This window comes from Zophobas morio, unplaced genomic scaffold (genome assembly GCF_036711695.1).
Source record: "Zophobas morio isolate AGI-343-1 ecotype UQ-CSIRO unplaced genomic scaffold, CSIRO_AGI_Zmor_V1 ptg000014l, whole genome shotgun sequence".
Classification (NCBI taxonomy): domain Eukaryota; kingdom Metazoa; phylum Arthropoda; class Insecta; order Coleoptera; family Tenebrionidae; genus Zophobas; species Zophobas morio.
Genome location: NW_026972119.1, coordinates 3,312,345 through 3,334,684, shown reverse-complemented (window position 1 = coordinate 3,334,684; position 22,340 = coordinate 3,312,345). Strand labels below are relative to the sequence as shown.

Sequence of the window (22,340 nt, the reverse complement as noted above, 5' to 3'; positions counted from 1 at the left end):
TGAAAATAATTTAATCTGCCCGAAACTCCAAGATCAAGAATAGAAATCATCTTCTCTTTATTGCAACTTTTTTCAGGCTGATAATCTAATAATAATGAACGCAAATCTTCTATTTTCGTAAGGAATGAAATCTTCTATTTTCGTAAGGAATGAATTTAATTGTAGTATGGATAAAATTTCATTTGCACTATTTTCACCTTAAATTTGGTTGATTATTAAGCATTTAGCTATTACAACCTTATACTATACGTTTATTTTCCCTATACACCGCAAATACAAAACTACAAAAATTGTCGACGCGTTTAGCCAACCACGACATTATCTACAAAATACTAACCTAAAGCGAAAACAATGTCTTAACTATCGTAACAGATAACACACAGTGATGCTAATAATAATTACAACTAATGATTTGATCAGCCTAATGAAATGGCTTGAACTATAGTTACAGATCACTCCATTCACACATAAGTAGTTCAAATTAAAGTCTAAAATTAAAATCTAATTTATTTCTTGCGTTTTACTTAATTAACAACCCAACGTGTTTGTAAACTAGCCACGACTAACAGCATTACTAACACTTGTGTACGCTCTAAAAATCGAATTTACCCATAATGCAGACTGTGCAATTTCGTGTCAGATGCAGTTTGCACCTCGATGTGAAATGTCACGTTCCCCCGAAATAACCACTTGGAGGGTGTGGTAGAAGCGATACGAAACACACCCTTTATGGACGCCCCACATGATTACCACTCATAGTCAGAGCAGGGTTGAATAAATATATGGCTCCCTAGATACTTATCGATGGTCAAAGGTTGGATATAAAATAAAGTGCCTCTCTTCCGTGAAGGGGTAACTTTTGCATACAAACAGTTTAAGCGGGCGCACTCTATAAAGTTATTCGACAATTTCCTGTAGTAATCTTATTATATTCACACCTTCTTTCTTAATAAAGTGGCGCACGAGAATTCCTATAAAAATCAATTTTCGCTTAATGTTTATTATTTCCATTTTTCTTCTTTTGTAATTATTACAGTAATGTCTCTTGTGTTGCAGATTGCTGAGTATAATGCTGTGAACTTGTGCTACATAATGGAGTTTCCTGCAGTCCTGCTGACATTCCTGCTGAGCAAAGCTGTAATTTCCTTCGGGGAAGACTGCACCACGTGAGTTCTTGACCGTATAATTACAAGTTAGATACCTGGCATATTTTTGTATAAAAAACACAAATGAAACGAACGTTTTGAGAGCATTATATATTCCATTTCAATTTGAATATCGGAATATCTGCCGCAAACTCATTACTTTGTTTGATTTTCCCTCATTATCAATTCTATAAGTCTGCACAATGAAAGATGTAAATTTCCTGATTGCGCCAGGAGTACTGCTCCGTATAGTAATTGAATATTAGAGAATAGTAATCCCAGAAATCCTCTCTTGCATTTCACAGAATTTAATTTTACTCTACGTTCATCATAATTTTCTTACGGGTAATTGGGGTGAAATTATCTGTGCAACGTCGTTTGAAGTTTTCTACACCAATTGAAAAACATCTAGCGACATTTCGCTGAAGCAACATTTTTAACAATATGACGCTCGTCCATTTAAGTAATTAAAAAACAAAGAGCAATATATCAACAGTCACTGAAGGTAGGTAATTAAGTTCTTAACATGCCACACATTACAAATAAAAGTGTATTGTACACAAAACTGCACGCAAAATTGGTATTGATTATGATTATTAAATGTGGAACGTTTCATTAAAACATAGGAAGCCATTCGAAAATATGGTGCCAAACAGTGCATAATATGAGTTTTATGTAAATTTTTATTTGAACTCTAATTAGCATACTGGAGTATTAAGTTTGGTATTCACATTTATCTATTTCCGGGACTACTGACACAAATATAGTTTGTCGCAAATCATATGAAAATGATTTAAAAATCTTGGTTTACTTTAATATGCAGACTGTCCTAAATTAACTAATAACTTGAGAACGGATAGAGATATCGAAATTTTTTAAACGATAGAATTTTTAGTTTAGGGGGAATATTAAATTAATACATTGCAAATACGACGCATGTATGACTTCAACGTCGTGACGCAAACCGACATTGTATTAAATTAGAGTAGCAGAACTTAAATATTTCCATCAATTTTCAGGATATATATAGGGCATGGAATTTTATTTGGGACACCTGTAAATATTAATTTTTTAATATAACAGCATTCTCTTTACAATAATATAATTCAGCTAATATGTTCAACTGTATTTAAAAAAAAAGATAACAATAAAATAATTACAAATTCGTGCAAAACTTTGAAGTTGTGGACTGGACTATGTATATAAGGAAGGAATTCGAGATGTCACAGATACGATTAGTAAGAAAAACTGTCCAGTTTTAGTGGAAAAAACTTCCTTACATTGTTTCTACTAAAGCTCTTAGTTCACCTTTCAAGATTCAACATAAACCTGTTCTTTATGTATGAGACATTTAGAGCAACTAATAAACGTTAGAATCGCGTTTATTCTTATTCGTCTCTGGGATAACGTGGGCAAATTCAAAGAAAGCAATCTTTTCTTACATGGAGGACGTTGAATACCAAACGGTAATCGAGTCATGCGTCTCTGTACTCCCTCCAAAAGATCTATATCTCTAACCAAGAACGGATGCCAAACTGGGTGAGCGAACCAACTTTGATTACTGGCGTACTTTCTATACAATCATTAGATCATTATTAGGAAAAATAGCCATGTTTTTCTGGATACGGTCAGAGTGTTAATATTATTTGCAATTATATTATGATTCCAGGATGATTTATAGATTTTGATGTACCTACTCCGCATAAAAGTCACAACATTATTATTATTATTATTAGAAATGCGTTCGCTTTCCCAAAAGCTTTAGTGATTAAATACACTGTTTTGTTAGCCTTCCTGGTGATGCAAGCAACGTGTTCTGACCACGAAAGATCGGATGTAATGGTAACACCTAGATCGGAGCAGGTGTTCGTTTTAGAAAGCTCGACGCCATTAAGGTAGTAACAATTCCGAGGGTTTTGTCCTCCGAGGTGGAGTACTCTACACTTAGACATATTTAATGGAATTAACCAGTCACGGGACCAGGTGTGGATTGAGGTGATATCATTGCTTAAAATCATACAGTTCGAGCTAGAGTTGTAAAGTTTTAGATCGTCGGCGTACATAGCACATTTAGACCTCAAACCGTTGGTGATATCTGACGAATAAACTATAAACAACAAGGGCCCGAGTACGGAGCCTTGAGGGACTCCGCTCAGTACCTTAACCGGGACACTAAGAGAATTACCAATTCTGACCCTAAATGAACGATCAGTGAGAAAGGAGTCGAAGAAGGTTGCCCCTTATTCCATAGTGATCTAGTTTGAACAGAAGACGACGCTTAGGCACACGGTCAAAAGCCTTGGAAAAATCGAAATATACAACGTCCACTGTGTCACCACCACTGTATCCAGCGCTCGAGTCCAGTCAGCGAGAGAAGTCAGAAGGTTGGTGTTTATAGACTTTCCCGGCAGAAAACCATGCTGTGCTGGCGGAATCACATTATGTTTCATAAGGAACGCAATCATATTATCGTAAATAATGGACTCCATGACCTTCACGACAAGAGACGTTAGACTAATGGGGCGGTAATTGTCTGCATCGAGTTTGTCCCCTTTTTTGTAAACTGGAGTGATGAAAGCAGTTTTCCAGTCTAATGGTAGAATACCCGTATCGATGGACTGGTTAAAAAGTACGGAAAGTGGGTCTGCTAACGAATTCGCACACTTCTTTAGAACACTGACAGAAAAACCGTCGGGGCCCGGAGATTTCCCCTCCTTAAGTGATCGCAGTTTGTTAAGTACCGAGTCTTTAGTGAAGTGGACAAAATCAAGACTTTCTGATTTTGCTGGACCATTTATGACGGGCATTGATTGTTGTGTGAGGTTCCTTGACAAATATCTTCGAAAAACTTGAAGCGAAAATGTCAGCAGCAGCACGCTGACTACTAGCAATTTGGCCGTTTCCATCTTTAATCAAAGGCATTTGAACGAAGGACCCTTTTATGGCTGAGCGGACATATTTGTAGAATGTAGAACCGTTTGGGATTTGCATCGGCAGCCAATTGTTTCTCGTAGTTTTCCTTAGCTGTCTTAATAATAATCGTGGAAAGGCGATTAGAGAAAGCTCTATGAGTAGCATAATCAAATTTACTACTTGTACGTTTGTACGTTCGCCACAACGACCGTTTTTTATTAATCAGCTTAAGTATCTTGCCGTCAATCCATGGTTTGGTAGAAGATTTCTTAACGGTGACTCGAGATGAACAGCTGTCAATGATCTCCTGGAGACGTAATTTAAAGACATCCCAGCTGGAAGATATGATGATAATATATTATGCTTTTCCAGGTCAGCAAAATATGTAATGTGTAATAAAGGCCCTAAAAGGTATCCTTGTGGAACATCATGTAGTGCGTGTCGACAGCTACTTATTTATAGCATTACAGACAGTCACTCCAGATTAAAATAGTTTCCAATATTCTATATCATTGTAATTTTAGCAAAAATCTTTTATTTGGAACTAAATCGAAAGCTTTCGAAAAATTGAAATAAATAACATTCATTGGCACTACGTTATCAAACATTGTAGCCCAACAACATAATAAGGTTCAAATAACGGATTACTTACTAGATACGAGTACAAAGTCATGCTGTTCGTCTACTACCTCTATTATATTTTGATTCTTAAGAAAATTACACCAATAATAGACTTAATTAACTTCAGTTTTGACAATACGGAATCGAATACACTAACCAAAAATGCACGTACATAATTTCACCTTAACTAAATGTTTATATCGGCTTTGACATCTCATTGTCTGATAATATTAATTGGAAATTCTTAAACTGCATTATAGCCAATAATAATAACTCAGTGTTCTTGAATCCCATGACTGATAGTGATATTATCCCTAATTAAAAAAATAAATAAAAAACTCTTTGGGGGTTAATGGCATATCAAATTTATTTTTAAAACTCTTAAACCTCTTGAACATATAAGAAATATATTTTATAAAAGGAATTTATTCATCTAAACTAAAAATTTCTGACATACTTTTGCACAAAAAGGAGGACTTAGGACTTATCCAAAACTGCAGATCCATCAATCTATGTACGTAATGTACAAGCATATTCAAAGTATTCGAAAATGCGATGAACAATCAACTTAACAATGGCATCACCAAATCAGCATGGCTTCATCAAAAATAAATCTAATAATACTGGAAAACTTCATCAGCGTCATCTCTGCAACCATTGATCATGATGGTGTTGCATTAGGGCTCTTCTTAGATTTCTCCATGACATTCTATTGCGTCAACCATGACTCGTGGTATGTACCTCTGAAATGGTTTTCTTCGTATAACCGATATCAAAAAATTGTGATAGCTCTTCAAAGATCTCTTGATAGGAACACACCACAAGGGTCAATATTAGGGTCGACTCTAAAAACTTTAAACCAAGCTTATCCTTTGACGTATTTTTTGTTCATCAACAATTTTTTGTAGAAGTAAATCCGATCCTGTTAACAAAGGTTTTTTCAGTCCTTTTTTTCCATAAGGCAAAAGTGGTAGGTCGTAATGGTCCGCAGTAGCTTTTTTTTTTCACAACAAGAAAGGAAAACATGAGTGATGAAATATCAAAAGAATCAATCTTTCCTGAACAGCTTTTAAGAACTTAAATCACATAAGTATTTACAATCGAAATATTTACTTTACCCTTTGAAGAAAAAACTATACTCGTATGTATAATCAAAATACATTTCTGGCAGCTCAAATATGAAGATGAAACGTAAACAAAAATAAAAATTACAAAAATTAGGGCTCAATAAAAATTAAAGTAACAAGCAATTTCGTTGACAGCACACAATGTCCTTCGATTGGCTATGTGGGTTGGAGTTCCACACAAAACAAAAGATTGCAAATGAAACAGTTGTTTAGTAATTACCTCAAATATTACTTAAAAAAATACACAATTATTCGAAACAAACGAAAACACTAGAAGCCAATTCGAATAAGTCACGAATGACGTGTCCAAATAGTATACTAATTTTTGAGCTAAATCTAATAATGTTTGCAATAAAATTATATCATTTTCAATAAAAGGAGCTAATTGTCTGTAAATAAGTAAATTGGAAAATGATTTATTATTTAGATTCTAAAAAAGTTTTTTAAAACTATTGCACATAGTCAACCTCCTTCTCTACCGTTTTAGTCGGCCCTATGTATTCCTTAACCGGATAAAAAGTACAAGGAATACGATTTTGCTGCGCTCGGTAATTAAAAATATACTTACAGCTGAGGTTATTTGGGGCAATGAAAGAAACATGAATCGTCATATTTTGTAAACAATTATCAGCTTCTACAACACTTGCTCTTGAAACGTTAACATTCTTTTGTAGTTCGATTTTTCAGATCTTCTACGTTTATAATGGGAGCAAAATACCCCTCTTGTTTCAGTGGCACCACATAAAGATCAAAATTAAGAGATTTTGCAATTCACTTAAATTATCGAAATGAAATTTGTACTCAGAGTAGTATTTGTTGAACAATCATCAGAACTTAATTGTATTTTGTCCACTTATTTAAAAGACAAAATCCATTTTACATTTTTAACCCCCGACTAAAAAAAGTGGTGTTATAATTTTGACCCCTTTGTTTCTCTGTGTGTATGTCCGCGGCACCGTAGCTCCCAAACGGATGATCCAATTTCAATGCGACTTTTTTTGTTTGAAATCTGGTTCGAACGGGATGGTTTGATGGTAAACACCTCAGCCATTTTTAACTTTGAAGCTTTTTTCTTTTTGTGGATTTGTCTGCGGCACTGTAACCCCCAAACGGATGAACCGATTTCGATACGGTGTTTTTTAGTTGAAAGATGGTTTACTCAATATGTTTCTTAAAGATAATCACTTCAATCATTTCAAGATCATCAGATGATTTCTGTGTGTCTCTGTTGCACCATAACTCCCAAACGGATGAACCGATTTCAATGCGATTTCCATTGTTTGAAAGCCGGTTCAATCGGGAAGGATCTTGCAGGGTGAAAGAAGAAAACACGGTAATTGCATTATGTGGATTTCAAGAGTAAGCTTTTTTAGATGACATTTCTTTAATGTTAAGTCATCGGTCAGTAATTTTTCGTTTAGAAATTAATTGAATACTAGTGTGTCGAGTGACTTTCATTTAAAAGAGGAGAAAATTGCAATTCGTAGTGTAATTCAGTTCTTATTCTTGGAAGGGAAAACTGCGAATGAAATGCATAAAAGGATTTTTCCTACATTAGGAGATTCATATTCTTCTTATGAAGCCATTCGCCTTTGAATTAATAAGTTTAAGCTCATGAGAACCTAAAAACTGCCATCACACCAGAAATCATTAACAAAGTTGATAAGATGTTTTTGAACCATAGATGAACGAAGGTGTGTGAATTATTCGCAGCTATTTAGAAGTATCTCAACTACCAGATTTTGTTTTATTAGCCCGTAACGCAATCGTGGAGAAGTCACCTCTCTTGTCCAACTTCAGACTTTTTAAGAGTTAATTTTTTTGTCAGGGGTTTTTAGGTACCTATTACACTATAAAACGACAGATTTGAAAAATTAAATTATAAAACAATATCAGTGGATGTCTTAGAACATCAGATTCTTTTATTTTTGTTTTTGAATTTTTTGTGATTTGACGTAAAAAATATTGTTACGAAAGAAATCCATACGCCGCTCCGGTACGACGCCTATGGGTTCTAGTATGTACGGCAATGATGAATCATTGTCGGTGACGGCGGCTGGAGAAAACCCTGGAAGCGGAAGCCGCGACGGCCAATCCACAAAAATCTCGACTGCGGAACTTCTAGAAGGGTTAAATAGACGCCACCTTCGGGAACGATTATTATTCAGTTAACGAGTCGAGTCCAGTCCAGTCAAGTTGCGCCGGAATTATTTTGTACATTACCGTTGTGTAATCAGTCGTGTATCATTTCAATAAAATCGTTAGAAAGAGAAAATAATACACTGCTAGATGGATTAGAAAATTCTTATTGTATTATACCGGGTTTGTCAGAAGTAAGTACATTAATTTTAAGCTGTAACAGAACTTGTGAAACGAAACAACTTTTTTATATAGCATTTTTTCGAAAACTCAAGTCGAATTTAGAATTTTCCCACCCATACATTCACGAACCGTTTATGTTCACATTAAATAATAACAACACTAATTACAACAGAAAAGATGGTACCCTAGCAACCGTTTTGACACTGACAATAATTTTTATGTCAAGTGTATGTTATTAAACGTCGTCTCTTTAAAGTTTGTTTGGCACAGATTTCTAATTTATAGACGAAATGTGTTGAAATGACCTTGTTTTCAAATCTTGAATACACCGATATCTAACCTACGGTGAGGCTCGGGGAAACGGCGCTCGCGCCCAAAGAATTTTTTCAGAAAGCCTCCCAAATCGTCGTATGCCAAATGTGCGCAATTTTAAGAACGTTGCAGCATCTTCGAGAGTACGGATCTTTTAAACTTGCAGCTCAGGATCGGGGTAGGTTACGTAGTAATAGAATTGCTAATATTGAAGAGGCTGCTTTGGAGAGTGTCGAAGCTCGACCGGGCACTAGCATGTATCCATCATTATCCAGTGTGATGTATCGGAGAACAGTATTTGGAGGGTACTCAGAGAACAACTGTATCCCATTCAGGACCAGAAAGTTCAGTTATTGAAACCAACAGTCTTACCACTTAGGCAAAACTTTTGCGAGTGGGTTAATAGAAAAATAAACGAACAATCAAATTTTAAATCTCTTATACCATCAACTGATGAGGCCGGATACGTGAGGGAAGGTGTAATCAACACCCACATTTGGGCCGATGAAATTCCGTACGCCGTTAGGGAGCAGCACTTTCAATTTCTCTCTAAATGTTTGTCATGTAGACATGATTAGAAAAATAGGTATCCTAGTAACTCTTCTTGATCATAAATTATTAATTATAACAATTATTAGTACCTATGGGTTCCTGAGGAGCCATGGGCGGGTAACATTAATTGGGAAAAAACTTTAACAATTTTTGAATTGCTAATTAAAACATTTCTGACAAAACCCTACCAAAAAAGTTGTTGATTTTGACGACCTCTATAACTGATTAAAATTAATATATTTATTTTAGAGACACCCTGTATATCTAGCTTCTCCGAATTATTATAAAATCTTTTGAAAATTTTATTTTTTTCAAGTAAATCTTTAAATCGTTACAGCGTAGTGTATTACTAATAAAAACAGTAAGGGAACGAGGGGCTTTGTTGTAACAGTTTTTAAGAAAACGAATATAATTTAATATCTATTAGCTGTTTGATCATTATAAAAGTATCTGTCGGTAGTCTAACTATTCCCCTACTGGACTGAACAGGCAAAAGGTCAAAATTGTTCATATTCACTTCATACCAGGCATTTTCTTAAAAAAAGTGCACTGTTACAACTTGCCCCGTGTTAGGGGCTAGTTGTAACAGCCATCAGGCAGGTAGTAACAGTAAAAGTAAAGCTGATGTTGATACATATTTAGACTTTATTTTTCAAAAATCAACACAACACTTCATTATATATAATGTTTATCAGTAAAACTGAAATAAACTTTTAGAAAAAGAGTCAACATTAAAGATTTGAGTTTTGTTTTCCTTTTTCTTAATATATCTGGAAAGTGATATATGGCATAGGTCAAAACTTTCGTCCGCTTTTCGTATGCCAGCTACCAGATTTGTAGAAGTGAATTTGGGATAAGTTGTAACATGTTAAAACTTGCCCCCCAGATATTGTTACAACATGCCTCGTAGCACATTTTTCTACATTTAATTACATTTCGACAAAATTATGTCGCTTAGCGTCAAAATGTGTAAGGAATATCAAAGCTGAGTAGTTTTTGAACTATTTACATGCAAAATTAAAAGTTTAAAATTAATTAATAACAGATACGTAAAACCAAATTTTACTAAAGCAATATTTTATATTATATTACTTGGCCAAAACGAAACACGTGCACACATCCACTCACTGCGCTGGCTGGAGGAACAGTGGTTGTGTTGACATGATGTCTTATGGTGCAAGAATTAAATTTAGTAAAAAACCTGACGTTAAAGAGTTTAAATTCCGGGTAAAAATTTAGTGTTACAACTTACCCCTGTTACAACAAGCTCCTAGTTCCCTTACTGCATTTCCAAATTTTCGGAAGAACGGTTCAGCCGTTCTTGATTTGATCAATAAAAAAAATGCCCCATTAATTTTTTTTTGGGTCATCCTATATAAGTACATAATTGTAAAAAGGGTGAACGCATTGATAAACAACACCCGTAGACTCAATATTTTGCACGGAGTTTTAAAGGGATAAATTTTAAATAATGAGCTACCATGCTAAGGATAACTTTAAAACGCTTGCAAGATTTCACAGTATTCGGTTTTGCAGGTTCAAAATTAAATTGTAAAGTAGCTTCTCGTATACAACATTTGATCATCCACTCTTTACCGTTAGGTCCTCTGTTAGCCTTAAAAATTCCGTTTTTCTTTGTCATGTTTTTTTTTTTCAAAAACACATCTTTGCGGGACCAAGTAACATTTCTTAGGAAGTAATCGAAAAGTCGTAACAGAGGTAGAAAATATTTCTTGACATGAGGAAGTGAAAATGTCCGTAGGGAACACAGCGTCGCGGTATCGACATTTTCATAAAATAAGAACATGTAAGAAACAAATAGCAATAGATACACAAAACAAACAACAACTATACCTTAAGCTAAGGGTAGGTACATCGAATTTCAATCATAAATGAATTAGCGTAACTTTCTGGTTCATCGCAAAAATTATAATTATTTTAGTTCCAATTTACAAACACAACATGGCATATAAAATGAGTTCTATCTATTGTATAAAGTTTAAAGTACCAACTATAAACACAATAAGCCCCTGAGGGTGTTTTCATGGTTTACATATAAATTAGGAATTTCTGTCTCTGAAATACGTTTAGTAGGTTTGTATATATAAAGCTGCATTAAAATCACCACATGAAAAATCTCCACTATTTCATAAAATACAATATTGCGTGTGCGACATTTTGCTTTATAAATAGTTGACTAAAAATCTGCGTAAACATTCGTTTGGCGTAAAAAAATGTAAACACCCAACTGACCCATTCCCATTCAGTATTAACAAGTATATTAGTATTATTCAATTAGTATAACTACTAGGAAATGCCACTCAATCAGTAGGTTTAGTGAACTTAAACAAAAAAAGTCGGCCATGTCAAACATCAATCACTATAATTTAAGAACAAATTTTAAATTTCGTGTTTGATACCGTCAGAGTTGAATCGTTAAAGAAAAACAAACTAAATATGAAAATATAATGTTGAAGAACATCACACGGCCAATATTCCTGCTCACCGCAATCAACAAAATGAAAATTTCCTAATAAAATTTACCACACACAAAACTACATACAACGACAATATAACTTCATCTTATGTTTTTATCGGAGTTCAAATGTAAAATAGGTGTAATTACATCATGGCAACTATTATTATCGTCGTTATTATTAGAATCAACACGCACATAAAATAATTAAGCTCACCACCCTTAAACAGAGGCCTATAGGTGTGCACGTAACTCTATTTTATTCAACACCTCAGATCCAACTATCTTTTTCACACAGGTTAAGTGTTTTCAAAAAAATACAATACGGGGCTATATGAAAATATGTTTTTTAAATTTATATTATAAGTATTTGCACATATTAAATAATAAGAAAAAACTCATCAATAACAATACTAAAGCCTTCAAATATCAAATCAACGGCTTATACTTATCTGTGTATGTATAATATACTGAGTGATTCGTAATATATGTGAAAAACGATCGTTTTTCTGGTGTGAAAAGATAATAAAAATTGTAGTAACAGTGTCCATGATTAAATTACAGGGCTTTAATAATAAATTAATTTGCTTTTTCAGAAGCAACAATTAATAAATTAAACTTATAATAATTGCTAAAAATGACCATCATCAATAGGAGTAATTCGTCGACATTTTCAATGAATGGAGCTACCGTAAACCTCTACTTTCTACAACACCATGATTTAATACCCGTTAGAGGATGATTTCATTCTTTCAAAAAAAATACTTCTAAAACATGGACAGAACAATTATATAAACAAATAAATTAATTCTTATGAAGTACTAAGTAATGTCTTTCTAACATTATGAATTATTAGTATGACGCAACGGGATTTATTAAGTTCATTTAACAATTTGCTAAATTGTTACTGCGTTAGGCATTTGCCTTTCGGGAGTAACGTAAGGAAACATTGTTTGGACTTATATTGTCGTTGTAAGGAAATTCCAACGAAATAGCATTTCATTAGCGAAATTTTCCCTTCTGTTTTGTAATATGTACCCCATAACACGGCGATTATAACTAAAAAGAAAATAAATTTGACAAAATTAATCCGACAATGTACTAAATCTAACTTCCTGAATAACTACGATTTTTTAAAGCTTATATGATGTCTACGAAATTCCAGCAGCAAAGTTATCTTACATAATTTTTTTTGTTTTATTGGAACTATTATAATTAATATAGCTGTTTCCAGAACAAAATTAACGATGCTACTTTAAAGTCGTTTTCAGTAAATATCATTAAAATGTGTATGTTCAGATCTCCATTTGCCTGTGATTTATTAGTTTGTTTTTTTTTTATTTGCTCATAAGGGTTGACAAAAAATTAAATTTCTACCTCGAAAACGATTTAACGAACTTTTTGGAATTTTGTTAGAACATATTGGTTTAGAAAATATATGAACAAGATTAACTGCTTTCAATTTATTCAGCCCCTCCGAAAAACTAATAATTTTGATTCAGAAGCACATGCTAAGATTATGTATTGCTTGCTGTACTGGACTTTCACTGTTTAGATCTGAATACATAAACCGTTGTCAAAAAAATTAAAGTATGAATGTTTTTATTTTCATGGAATTCTGAACAAATCTGAAAACAACCAGTTTTTCATTGCACGTAAATAACAGTTTTCTATAATTTTGATCCTTTTCTTTTATTTCATGCTGAGAATATTTTTCTGTGTGAAATTAATGTCAGATATTGTGTGCAGAAAAGTGAAAACTGTGAAAATAAATGTAGACTATTTACGAATATAGACTACTGCAAGCTATTTTCGATGTATACCAAAAAATCATGAAAAACTTTATTCGTTAAAAAAATATGTTGAATATTACTTTTGGTAAAAAAATATTTTATAAGCAATAAATAAGACATTCACAAATGGATATTTGGAATGTGAAATCCATGTTAAATTTGTTAAAGTCACAGAACAGAAATTATTTCTTTTGTGAAAGCTCGTTCACAAATGTATTTCATTCATAAACAAAGATAAGCGATAAACAAACAGAAAGCAATAATATTTTATCGAGGAGCACACAAAAAAATTAAGAATGAAAATTAAAAATAAACATGCAATGTTTTTTAATAGTGAAATGTTTTATGTATATCAGCTGAGGAAAAAATATTTCTCTCTAAAGAGCTTTGGATTTATTTGACAGTGCAATCTGATTGTTGAATACCGATGTGACAGAAGACCTTATTAAAGAGTTGAAAAGTTTTGGATGGCACGTTATTTGAATGTTCTTCTTTCTAATGTTTAGTTTCATAATTTGACTTTGTTTTTTATATTTTTTAAAGTCACTTAGTCTTTATTTGTGAAAGCTACTTCCAAATGGGTAACTTAAGTTATGAACGGAGAATTTCTAAATTTGTTAGACATGTTAAAAAGTTTTAATTTAAGCACCAGAACCTCTAGTTGTTGGTTGTTCCGCCAATGCATAGACCCCTGTTATTCAACGTGAAATTGAAGTCTCTGATCCCAGAGTATAATTCTACTAAAGTTAATTCGTCCTCACTGTTAATAATTGACTTGAATAAAAATTAAAATTTGGTAAACATTTCTACGACCACTGCTAATGTTGACAATTTAGTAGAAAATAGGTACATATTCTATAGCTGATGACGATCTTTATTACGTTGTGTCACAAAATAGTGGGTTTTGTTCTCGGGACCATGTTATGAAACAAGAAGAGGCAACGTAAAAGAGTCGAAGTCAGTTAATCTGTTCCAGTTATAACAAATTAAAAGACATGAACGTTTTAAAGGCGGTTTTTAGTACTTTAAAATATTGTTGTTTCGCTGAATAAATATTGCAAAATGTGCTCAAACCTTTACAATATCAAATACAGTTGCGATGTTAACGCTACTTTTCAATCATCACTTGCTTATTATTATTGCAATAAATATAAATAAATCCTCAACAAAATTGGATAAATAAAAGTATCAAAAACCAAAAATTAAAATAAAAAATAATTAACTAGAATAGAAAAAGTGTATCACATATTATAATTGTTTTTACAAAATGTAAAATATGACAAAAATACAATGAAACTTCAGAACTACAAGCAACCACAACAAAAATATGCCTAACAAGTCACGAAATTAAGTACATTGGTACTTCAATGTTTTGTAAAAGGAATTCTTAGTACAACAAAAAATACAATGTCAAAGAAAAATTAGAACTGTCTCAAATAATAATAGATAATCGTATTTATTACTGTAAATGTTAGTTCTTAACTTTAATTTCATGTTAACCAGAATACGAAATAACATTTAAAATAGAAAAACAATTAAACTAAATGGTGACAACACAATCATTTTAATATTAATAAAAAAAAAAATTTACAGCTACAAATACAACGCTTGAATTAAATCCTACTATGTCTAATATTTAAGTGAGAAAGTTTCACTTAAAGTTACATTAAGGCTAATGATCTAATGAAAATCTCTTCACATTTCATAAAGAGAGTATATACAGGTTGTTACGTAATGTTGTTGCCATAGTCAAAGGAATGCTATAGACTATAGACATCCACCACAATAATTAATTATTTGAAAAACTTTTTGGATTTTATTTAACCGTTTAAAAGTTCAAACAGTTATTATTAATGCGGAGTTGTGTATCATAGTTATCTTAAAAAATGGGTCTAAACTTATTTCATCAAAAAATTATAAAATTTAATTTTGCAATTTTTTTATGATAACCCCTATGAGTTAAAAAAATAAGCAATATTGGCGTTTTTTTTTAAGTCAGTCTTTCGTCAACTTGAACAGCTATAAAAGACCAAGCACGGAAGCGGTCAACTCAATCTGGGGCTGTTTTCTAAATCGTCTTAAAATTTGTATTTTTCTCTAAAGGCTTTTTAAAAAAAAATTCAAGTTCCACCACAATTGTAATGAATTAACTCCGTCGTAAACATTTTTCATAGACAAAGTGGTAGTTGTGATTTGCGACCGCAATTTATTGTTCTTCGGTTGGACCATGTTGCAAAGTGATCATAAAATTTGAATTTTTTTGCAAAAATTTGGATGTTTAAGGAAAAACTCAAAGCGGATTCATACACTACACGTACAGGAGTATATTGAGTACATTTAAGTCATATAAACATAGAATTAATTCAAATAACATCATCAAATTGTTGGTGGGATAATTATCCAAATTTTGGGTAATCATCTACATGATATTTTCGAATATATGTACATATACAAACTTTGACAGCAAACGGTCCAGCAGTTTCGAAGATACAAACGCCACACAGACAGACAGACAGACGGAAACGGGAGATTAGATACTTTTCTCGTACTGTAGGGAGTCATGAAAAAAGTAGCCATTCGTCTGATCGACTCGATTATATACTTCCTTAGTTACGCTAAGGAATTAAAAATAGAGTTCATTTTTCATAGAAAAAGATTAAAAATGCAATATCTCAAAGCACTCATAAATAAAAGGAAGCTGGCGGAATAAATAAGTATAACGACAAAAACGGCGACGGAAAATAATATCGTAAATAAGTAAACTATTAATGTAAAAAAAAAACAAAAAAAATCCACCACACGCAGGATTTCTACCTAATTATTACTCTGTTTACCCTTTAAACAGTCTATGTTTATGTACAAAAAAATGTTTTTAGCACTACATTGAAAAATAACGATAAAATTATGTTCACGCTACGTGTAAATACGACAATAGAATTATTTCAAACAAAATTTCTAAGGACGATTAAATGCAAGCGTGAGGTCATCCCACTATAAATCAATCTTTAACACACGACCACGGAACAATAAAGCAATGATCCAGTAGGTGGGTAGATAACTAAAACCGATCTACTTTCAATCTGATAGACAAAGGCTAGTCAGCGTAGTATGTTAGCCTCAAAACCCACCATTATTCCTATTCATTCTATGCATCAAAATGCACGAGAGCTACAAGCACATTGAAGATAGTCATTTAGATAAGTGAGCTACTACATGTGTGTGCCAAGAAGAGAGCACTAAAGCATTTAGATTACCCGTACTCTTACTCAAATGTCTTGGAATAAAAGACATTCAAACCTCTAAAATTTATGCGATAGTTTAACATTAATCCATTTGAAAAAAAGACACCTTATTTAAAACAATTTACCTATTAAGAGTCTTTATGAAGTAATGATAAGAAAAAATCGTTCTTGGTTGGATTCTCCTGAAATAAAATCCCTCTCGCACTGGTAGCACCTATAAAATCAAGAAATTTCCATAACGTTTCAAAAATGCAGCAGCCATGCATGAAAGATGAGCGCTCCGGTATTGAAAGGAGCGTATGTATCTTGCCAACTTGTCAATTTAAATATCGATAAGTATTAAAATTCAGTCGGCATCGTTGGAATATTTTTTATTATTAACATAAACGGGAAAATATTTAATATTCTAAACAGACTCTTACGTCGGAAGACGGCGGTAATGAAGTCGTAGTCTCCAAGGAAAAACGTAAAAATATGGCCAGCACTGCGTTTGGATGAAAAGAGCAATTTTATGAAACTGTACGCTACGAGTTTAAAACCTCTAATAAAAATGGAATTGATTTTATCAAAAAGAGATATTCGGCGTCACTATCACAAAATGTTTTGCCGCAAAATATACTATATGTATATATAAATTTTTGGAAAGGTTATACTTTCAAAGTTTTATTTACATAATTAATTTTTTACGACAGTTTACACAACTCTGCAAAAAAAACACAAATGATATAAATTAATAATGTTATTATGTAAATATTAAACGGTACGATAATATTAGCCCAAAGACTTGCATTAACTACAAAAACGCCATGAAACAAATATATTGAATTCCTATTTTATAATATAACTAGAAGGAGACTCCAGTTAATGATTAGTGAAATTTTTAACGTTACAAAAATGTAAAACAGAAACAGTTGCTTCTGAATGTTTCAGAGTTTTTAAAAAATACACAATAATTTTAGATTGTTAACTTATCACGCATTGATTTGAAAAGTGATTTAAGATTATTTAGATAGGAACTTCCGTTGCTGTTAAACCGCATTCAGAAAAGCTCAGTTCCTTAGTAAACTAAAAAAAATTGATCTGGGATTTTTGTTTTTGAATGATCAGAATTGATCACCCCTCTAATTTAGGTAAATATAGAGATGGATTATTAAATTATAGACAAAGGACTATACTATGTGGTATGTTTCTAACTGCATTTTTCTTAATAAAATTTTCTGATAACAACTGCTAGATATGACTGTAAAAGCAAAAACAAATGCTTCATTTAACCGGATTTTACGTAGTTGGTGACGTAATTTACCGAATTCAATTAATCAAGATGGTTAATTAATTATGATCGGTGTAATATACTTTAATAGCACAGTATTTTAACTATAAGATATAATGTTAACAATGATAGTTAACATTAAAAAAGACAAAACAACAAGTTTTATTATAACGTTGTCCTATTTTACTTTCAGCTTTACGTATGCTAAACGTGATTTTATTTCTTGTTTCAAACATTGTCTTTAAAAGAAGTGGAAACGATACACAAGTTGCCAATAGTGAGAGCCATTTAAAGTGTTGCTTATAAAGTTCTATTTGTAGTTACGATGTTGGTATAATTTTATAAGTGCTTCTGGTCTTGAGTTCAACGATATCACGATGTGATATCCGAATGGTTATGATCTAAATAGCTACACGTTCTAATCATACAAGTTCCACGACTATAATAAAATTTTATTACATGTTCTCAGCCATATCTTCTTTAACTCAAAATAAAATATGCTAATAACTTCGAATTTTATAGTATGATACAACTGTTCACTCAAACTGAAACCGCAAATTGACTTGCCACATACGCACGAATTGTGTTTAACAATTTATGCACAACCTTTTACAGTCAAAGCATTATTTAAAATGCCTACTGTACCACCTTTGTATGGTAACAAGGTTTTTGCATTTATTCTGAATTGTGTCTATCCTCTCGACAACAGTGGTTAATTTTATACCGATAGAACATGTCGGTCTCATTATCGACGGAATGGTTCAATAATATGGTCTTAAATTCGCATTGACGTAACGAGCAGTTATTACGCTATTGGTGAATTGTTTCAATCTAACGTTTCAAAATGCCCTACCACAAAATAGTTAGTGTCTTTGAATATATTAGTGCTTTGTATTTTCTGCCAATTATACGGTCTTATTAGAGTTACGATTGCCAAGCGAGTTCGCGATTTCAGTTACAAATTTTGCCAATTGAATGAATGAATGAAAAGCCGAAGTAGATCACTTTTTTGTTTTCACGCATGTGTGGTGTACTTTCTTCTTTTTACGATTAGGTATTTCCTTCTACTTAGGCGCAGAAGTACAATGTGCGACAACCGCTTTTATGTTCATGTCAGTTAACGCCAATCTTAAACGATCACGGAATATTTTCTGACACTTCGTGCACGACAAGTTTTAGTGTGACAGTGGATAAAACCGACCTAAAAATTGTGAGTTACAATTTCTTCTACAAAAATAACAAGTCGTAAACATCTACCTTCTTACGAAATGTGGGTAAAACACATGTGGAGTAAATAAATTAGAACTTAATTTGTTGTTACTTCTTGAGCGTAAACAAAGGAAGTATTGTAAAAGGGTCTAACACGCGAATGGCTACATTAATGTTTTTTCGACGTTTCATGAACCATAGAGTACGGAAGAATATAGGTCTCTCGTTACTGTCTGTCTGTCTGTCGTTTGTCGATTGATGATCTCCGAAACTGCCTAACCGATTATTGTCAAATTTTATATGCATTTCAGGAATATTGTATAGATGATAAAACGCCAACTAAAATGTCAAATCATCCCTATCAACAGTGGGATAATGCTACCTCAAAATTTTGCATAGTAAAAATGTTATGAAAATTTTGTGAAATAACATGCACTAGTGGTTTATGAATCCATCTTGAATTTGTATAATAGACACCCGGTTTTTGAAAAAAAATCAAAATTCATTTTGCAGATTAAATCCAATCTAAAATGTGCAAACTACTACGACTATAAATATGCACTTGTGGTTTATCAATGCACGAATCTTTTTTTGAATTGCTGAATTTTATTGATCAAAGCAGGAATGGCTCATCCTATTTTCTCGATAATTTGGAAATACAGTAAAGTAGCGCCTGCCGATATTTATTAGTACTAAAATAAGAATTTTCACAATAACCGCTACTTACCTAAAATAATATTCAAAACGTTTGCTCCAGTATATCTTCATTAATGATGTTATTCGCTTTCTCTGCTTTGAGGAGACAGTTTTTTTAATCATAAACATTCGAAGTTCAGCATGTACTAATATTATATTTTTGCCCATAGTTGTCTGCTTTAAATATATTTAACGTTCTCGGTTCCTGTGTGGACTGCGCCCTCCTCCCTGCGGGGGGTGTTGCTTATACCACTGCATAGCATTATGTGTTACTTGTGCTTTAACAGCCCACTCTTTATTTTAACTTGTCACAAAAAATTAATAAAACCCCCAATTTTTTTTGTGAAGAAACTGTAGTTGTTAGAAGGTACTTCATGGGCGAAAGAAGTTCTGTCTAAATAACTTTAGACCAGTTTTTTTCTAATCCATGACAGGTTGCTTTCATATTTTCTCAATGGGTCCACAACTCCTAGAGTACGAAAAAATGGATTCCCGTTTCCGGCATCTGTCTCTTTGTCCACTACCCTTGACGATTTTTATTAGAGCGATAATCTCCGAAACTACTGGACCAATTGTTGTCAAGACCAAATTTTGTCTAACTGTCTCCTTCACTAATGTGACGACGTCGCCTCAAAATTGTACAAAGTAAATGCGTTTTAAATTGTATAAAATAACAGTCCTACATAACAACAATTTGCAATTTAATTTTGAATCTTCAAAACCGAATGCTCTGAAATCTTGCAGATTCTTTTAAGTTATCAAAAGCATGGTAAATTTGTAATCAAAATTTATTTACTTATCTCCACAAAAAATTGATAACATGCAAATGTGCAAAATATGGTGAGTCTATGCTTGTGGTTTATCAGTGCATTAATATTTTTTAGATTTGCTTATACAGGACGTCTCAAAAAAATTATTGAGTGATTCAATTTATTTTAATGATTAAACCAAGAATTGCAAAACTGAATACTTTAAAATCTTGCAGACGTTTTGAAGTTGTTGTAAATATGGTAACTTTTTAGTCAAAATGTATCTGTTCACTTCTGTTAATTTTTCAATATTTAGATTCGAAGTACTTGGTGTGTTTGTACTTGATGTTTGCTTACAAATATTGGAAACATGTTTTAAATTAATAATAGTTGTTTGTATTGAACAAGACACGTGGAAAATTGGCACAAAGGAAATCAATAGCAAAAATACTTTCTAATAAAAAATATTGAAGTTGAAGGAATCAATCTGTTCAGTTAATATATCTATGATACCTACAAAAATATTGATGTAATAAAAAAATACTTCAAAAATGACAAAGTGTTTATTTCACATTTGACGCAAAGATACAGTAAATTCCAGATATAATTATAAAGATAACAGATAATAGCATGTTTGCGAAAACCTTTTCTTATAAAGTTTTCCTTATGCTTACAATTATAATTTATAATTATAGTTATAAGTATAAATTGTAACAGTTATGCTGACGGCTTAGAACCTTACATTGACAAGCAGAACTGACTTTCTGTCACGCAAATTGATTCATTTTGCCCATGAATAATTTAGAAATTTTGGCTACTTTTGGCAATACAGAAGATGTACAGAACTACTTAGTGCATCAGTTAATACAAAAAGAGTTAACAGAAAAGCGTTATTCATATACGTGTGTTAAATTCAACATGAATAGCATTCCGCCAGAAAACTTTCGTTTTCTTTTTCGATTTGAAAAAGAACATATAATTAAATTACATCAAGCTTTGCAAATGCCTGCAAAATGGGTTACACCAGATGGTCATGTCATTGAAGGTTTATTATTATCTACAATCGAGAAGAAATTCCGTATTTTTAAACACTCTTCATTTATAGGTCTTGCAGGATTATGTCTCGTTTTAAGACGATTTTCTTACCCAAACAGACTAAAAGGATTGCAAAATGAATTTGGATTACATTTTTCGTCAATCAGTAAAATTTTAAAGTTTGTTGTTACTTTTATATTCAAGAAATTGGCCAAGTTATTATTAAATTTTGATAAAAACATATGGTTAACGCAAGGTTTTCTCGCAGAGGTGGCTGCCTTCGTACATAAGAAAGGTGCTCCTTTAAGAAATTGCATTGGGTTTATCGATGGTACTGCCCGGGCAATTTGTAGACCATCAAAATTTCAAAAAGAAGTTTACAGCGGGCATAAAAGAATACATTGTCTGAAATTTCAATCAATCACCGTTCCAAACGGTATCATTTTACATTTAAGTCCTCCGTATTCTGGCAGACGACATGACTCTTTTATCCTTAAAAATTCAAAAATCTTAGAGCAAATGAAGCTCCATTGCCCACAGTTTTGTTTATACGGAGACGAAGGGTATCCATTAGTGCAACAATTAATAAGACCATTTTCTAATCATAATTTAACAGAGCAGCAACAAATGTTTAATACCAAAATGTCCAAAATACGCCAATGCGTAGAATGGAGTTTTGGTAAAATAACAACGCAATTTGCGTTTGTTGATTTAAAAAAAAATCAAAAACTTTTTCTGCAACCAATAGGTCAGTATTATATTGTGGCTGCATTACTAACGAATGCGCATACATGTTTTTATGGAAGCACAACTTCTCGATACTTCGATATAGAATCACTAGATATTATGGAATATTTTCAATAATTTCTTTTTAATCA

At 32.5% G+C, this 22,340-nt stretch overlaps 1 protein-coding gene across 2 annotated transcripts in view; it reads left to right on the top strand.

Annotated features, from left to right (window-relative positions):
* The window catches only part of LOC135129199 (C3 and PZP-like alpha-2-macroglobulin domain-containing protein 8), a 331,377-nt gene that overhangs the window by 86,598 nt on the left and 222,439 nt on the right, over positions 1-22,340 (top strand). For both annotated transcript variants that reach the window (XM_064056315.1, XM_064056316.1), the window contains one exon: positions 1,057-1,166. In XM_064056315.1, coding sequence (XP_063912385.1) covers positions 1,093-1,166 — 74 coding nt within the window. In that variant the 5' untranslated portion in view covers positions 1,057-1,092. The remainder of the gene's footprint in view (positions 1-1,056; positions 1,167-22,340) is intronic.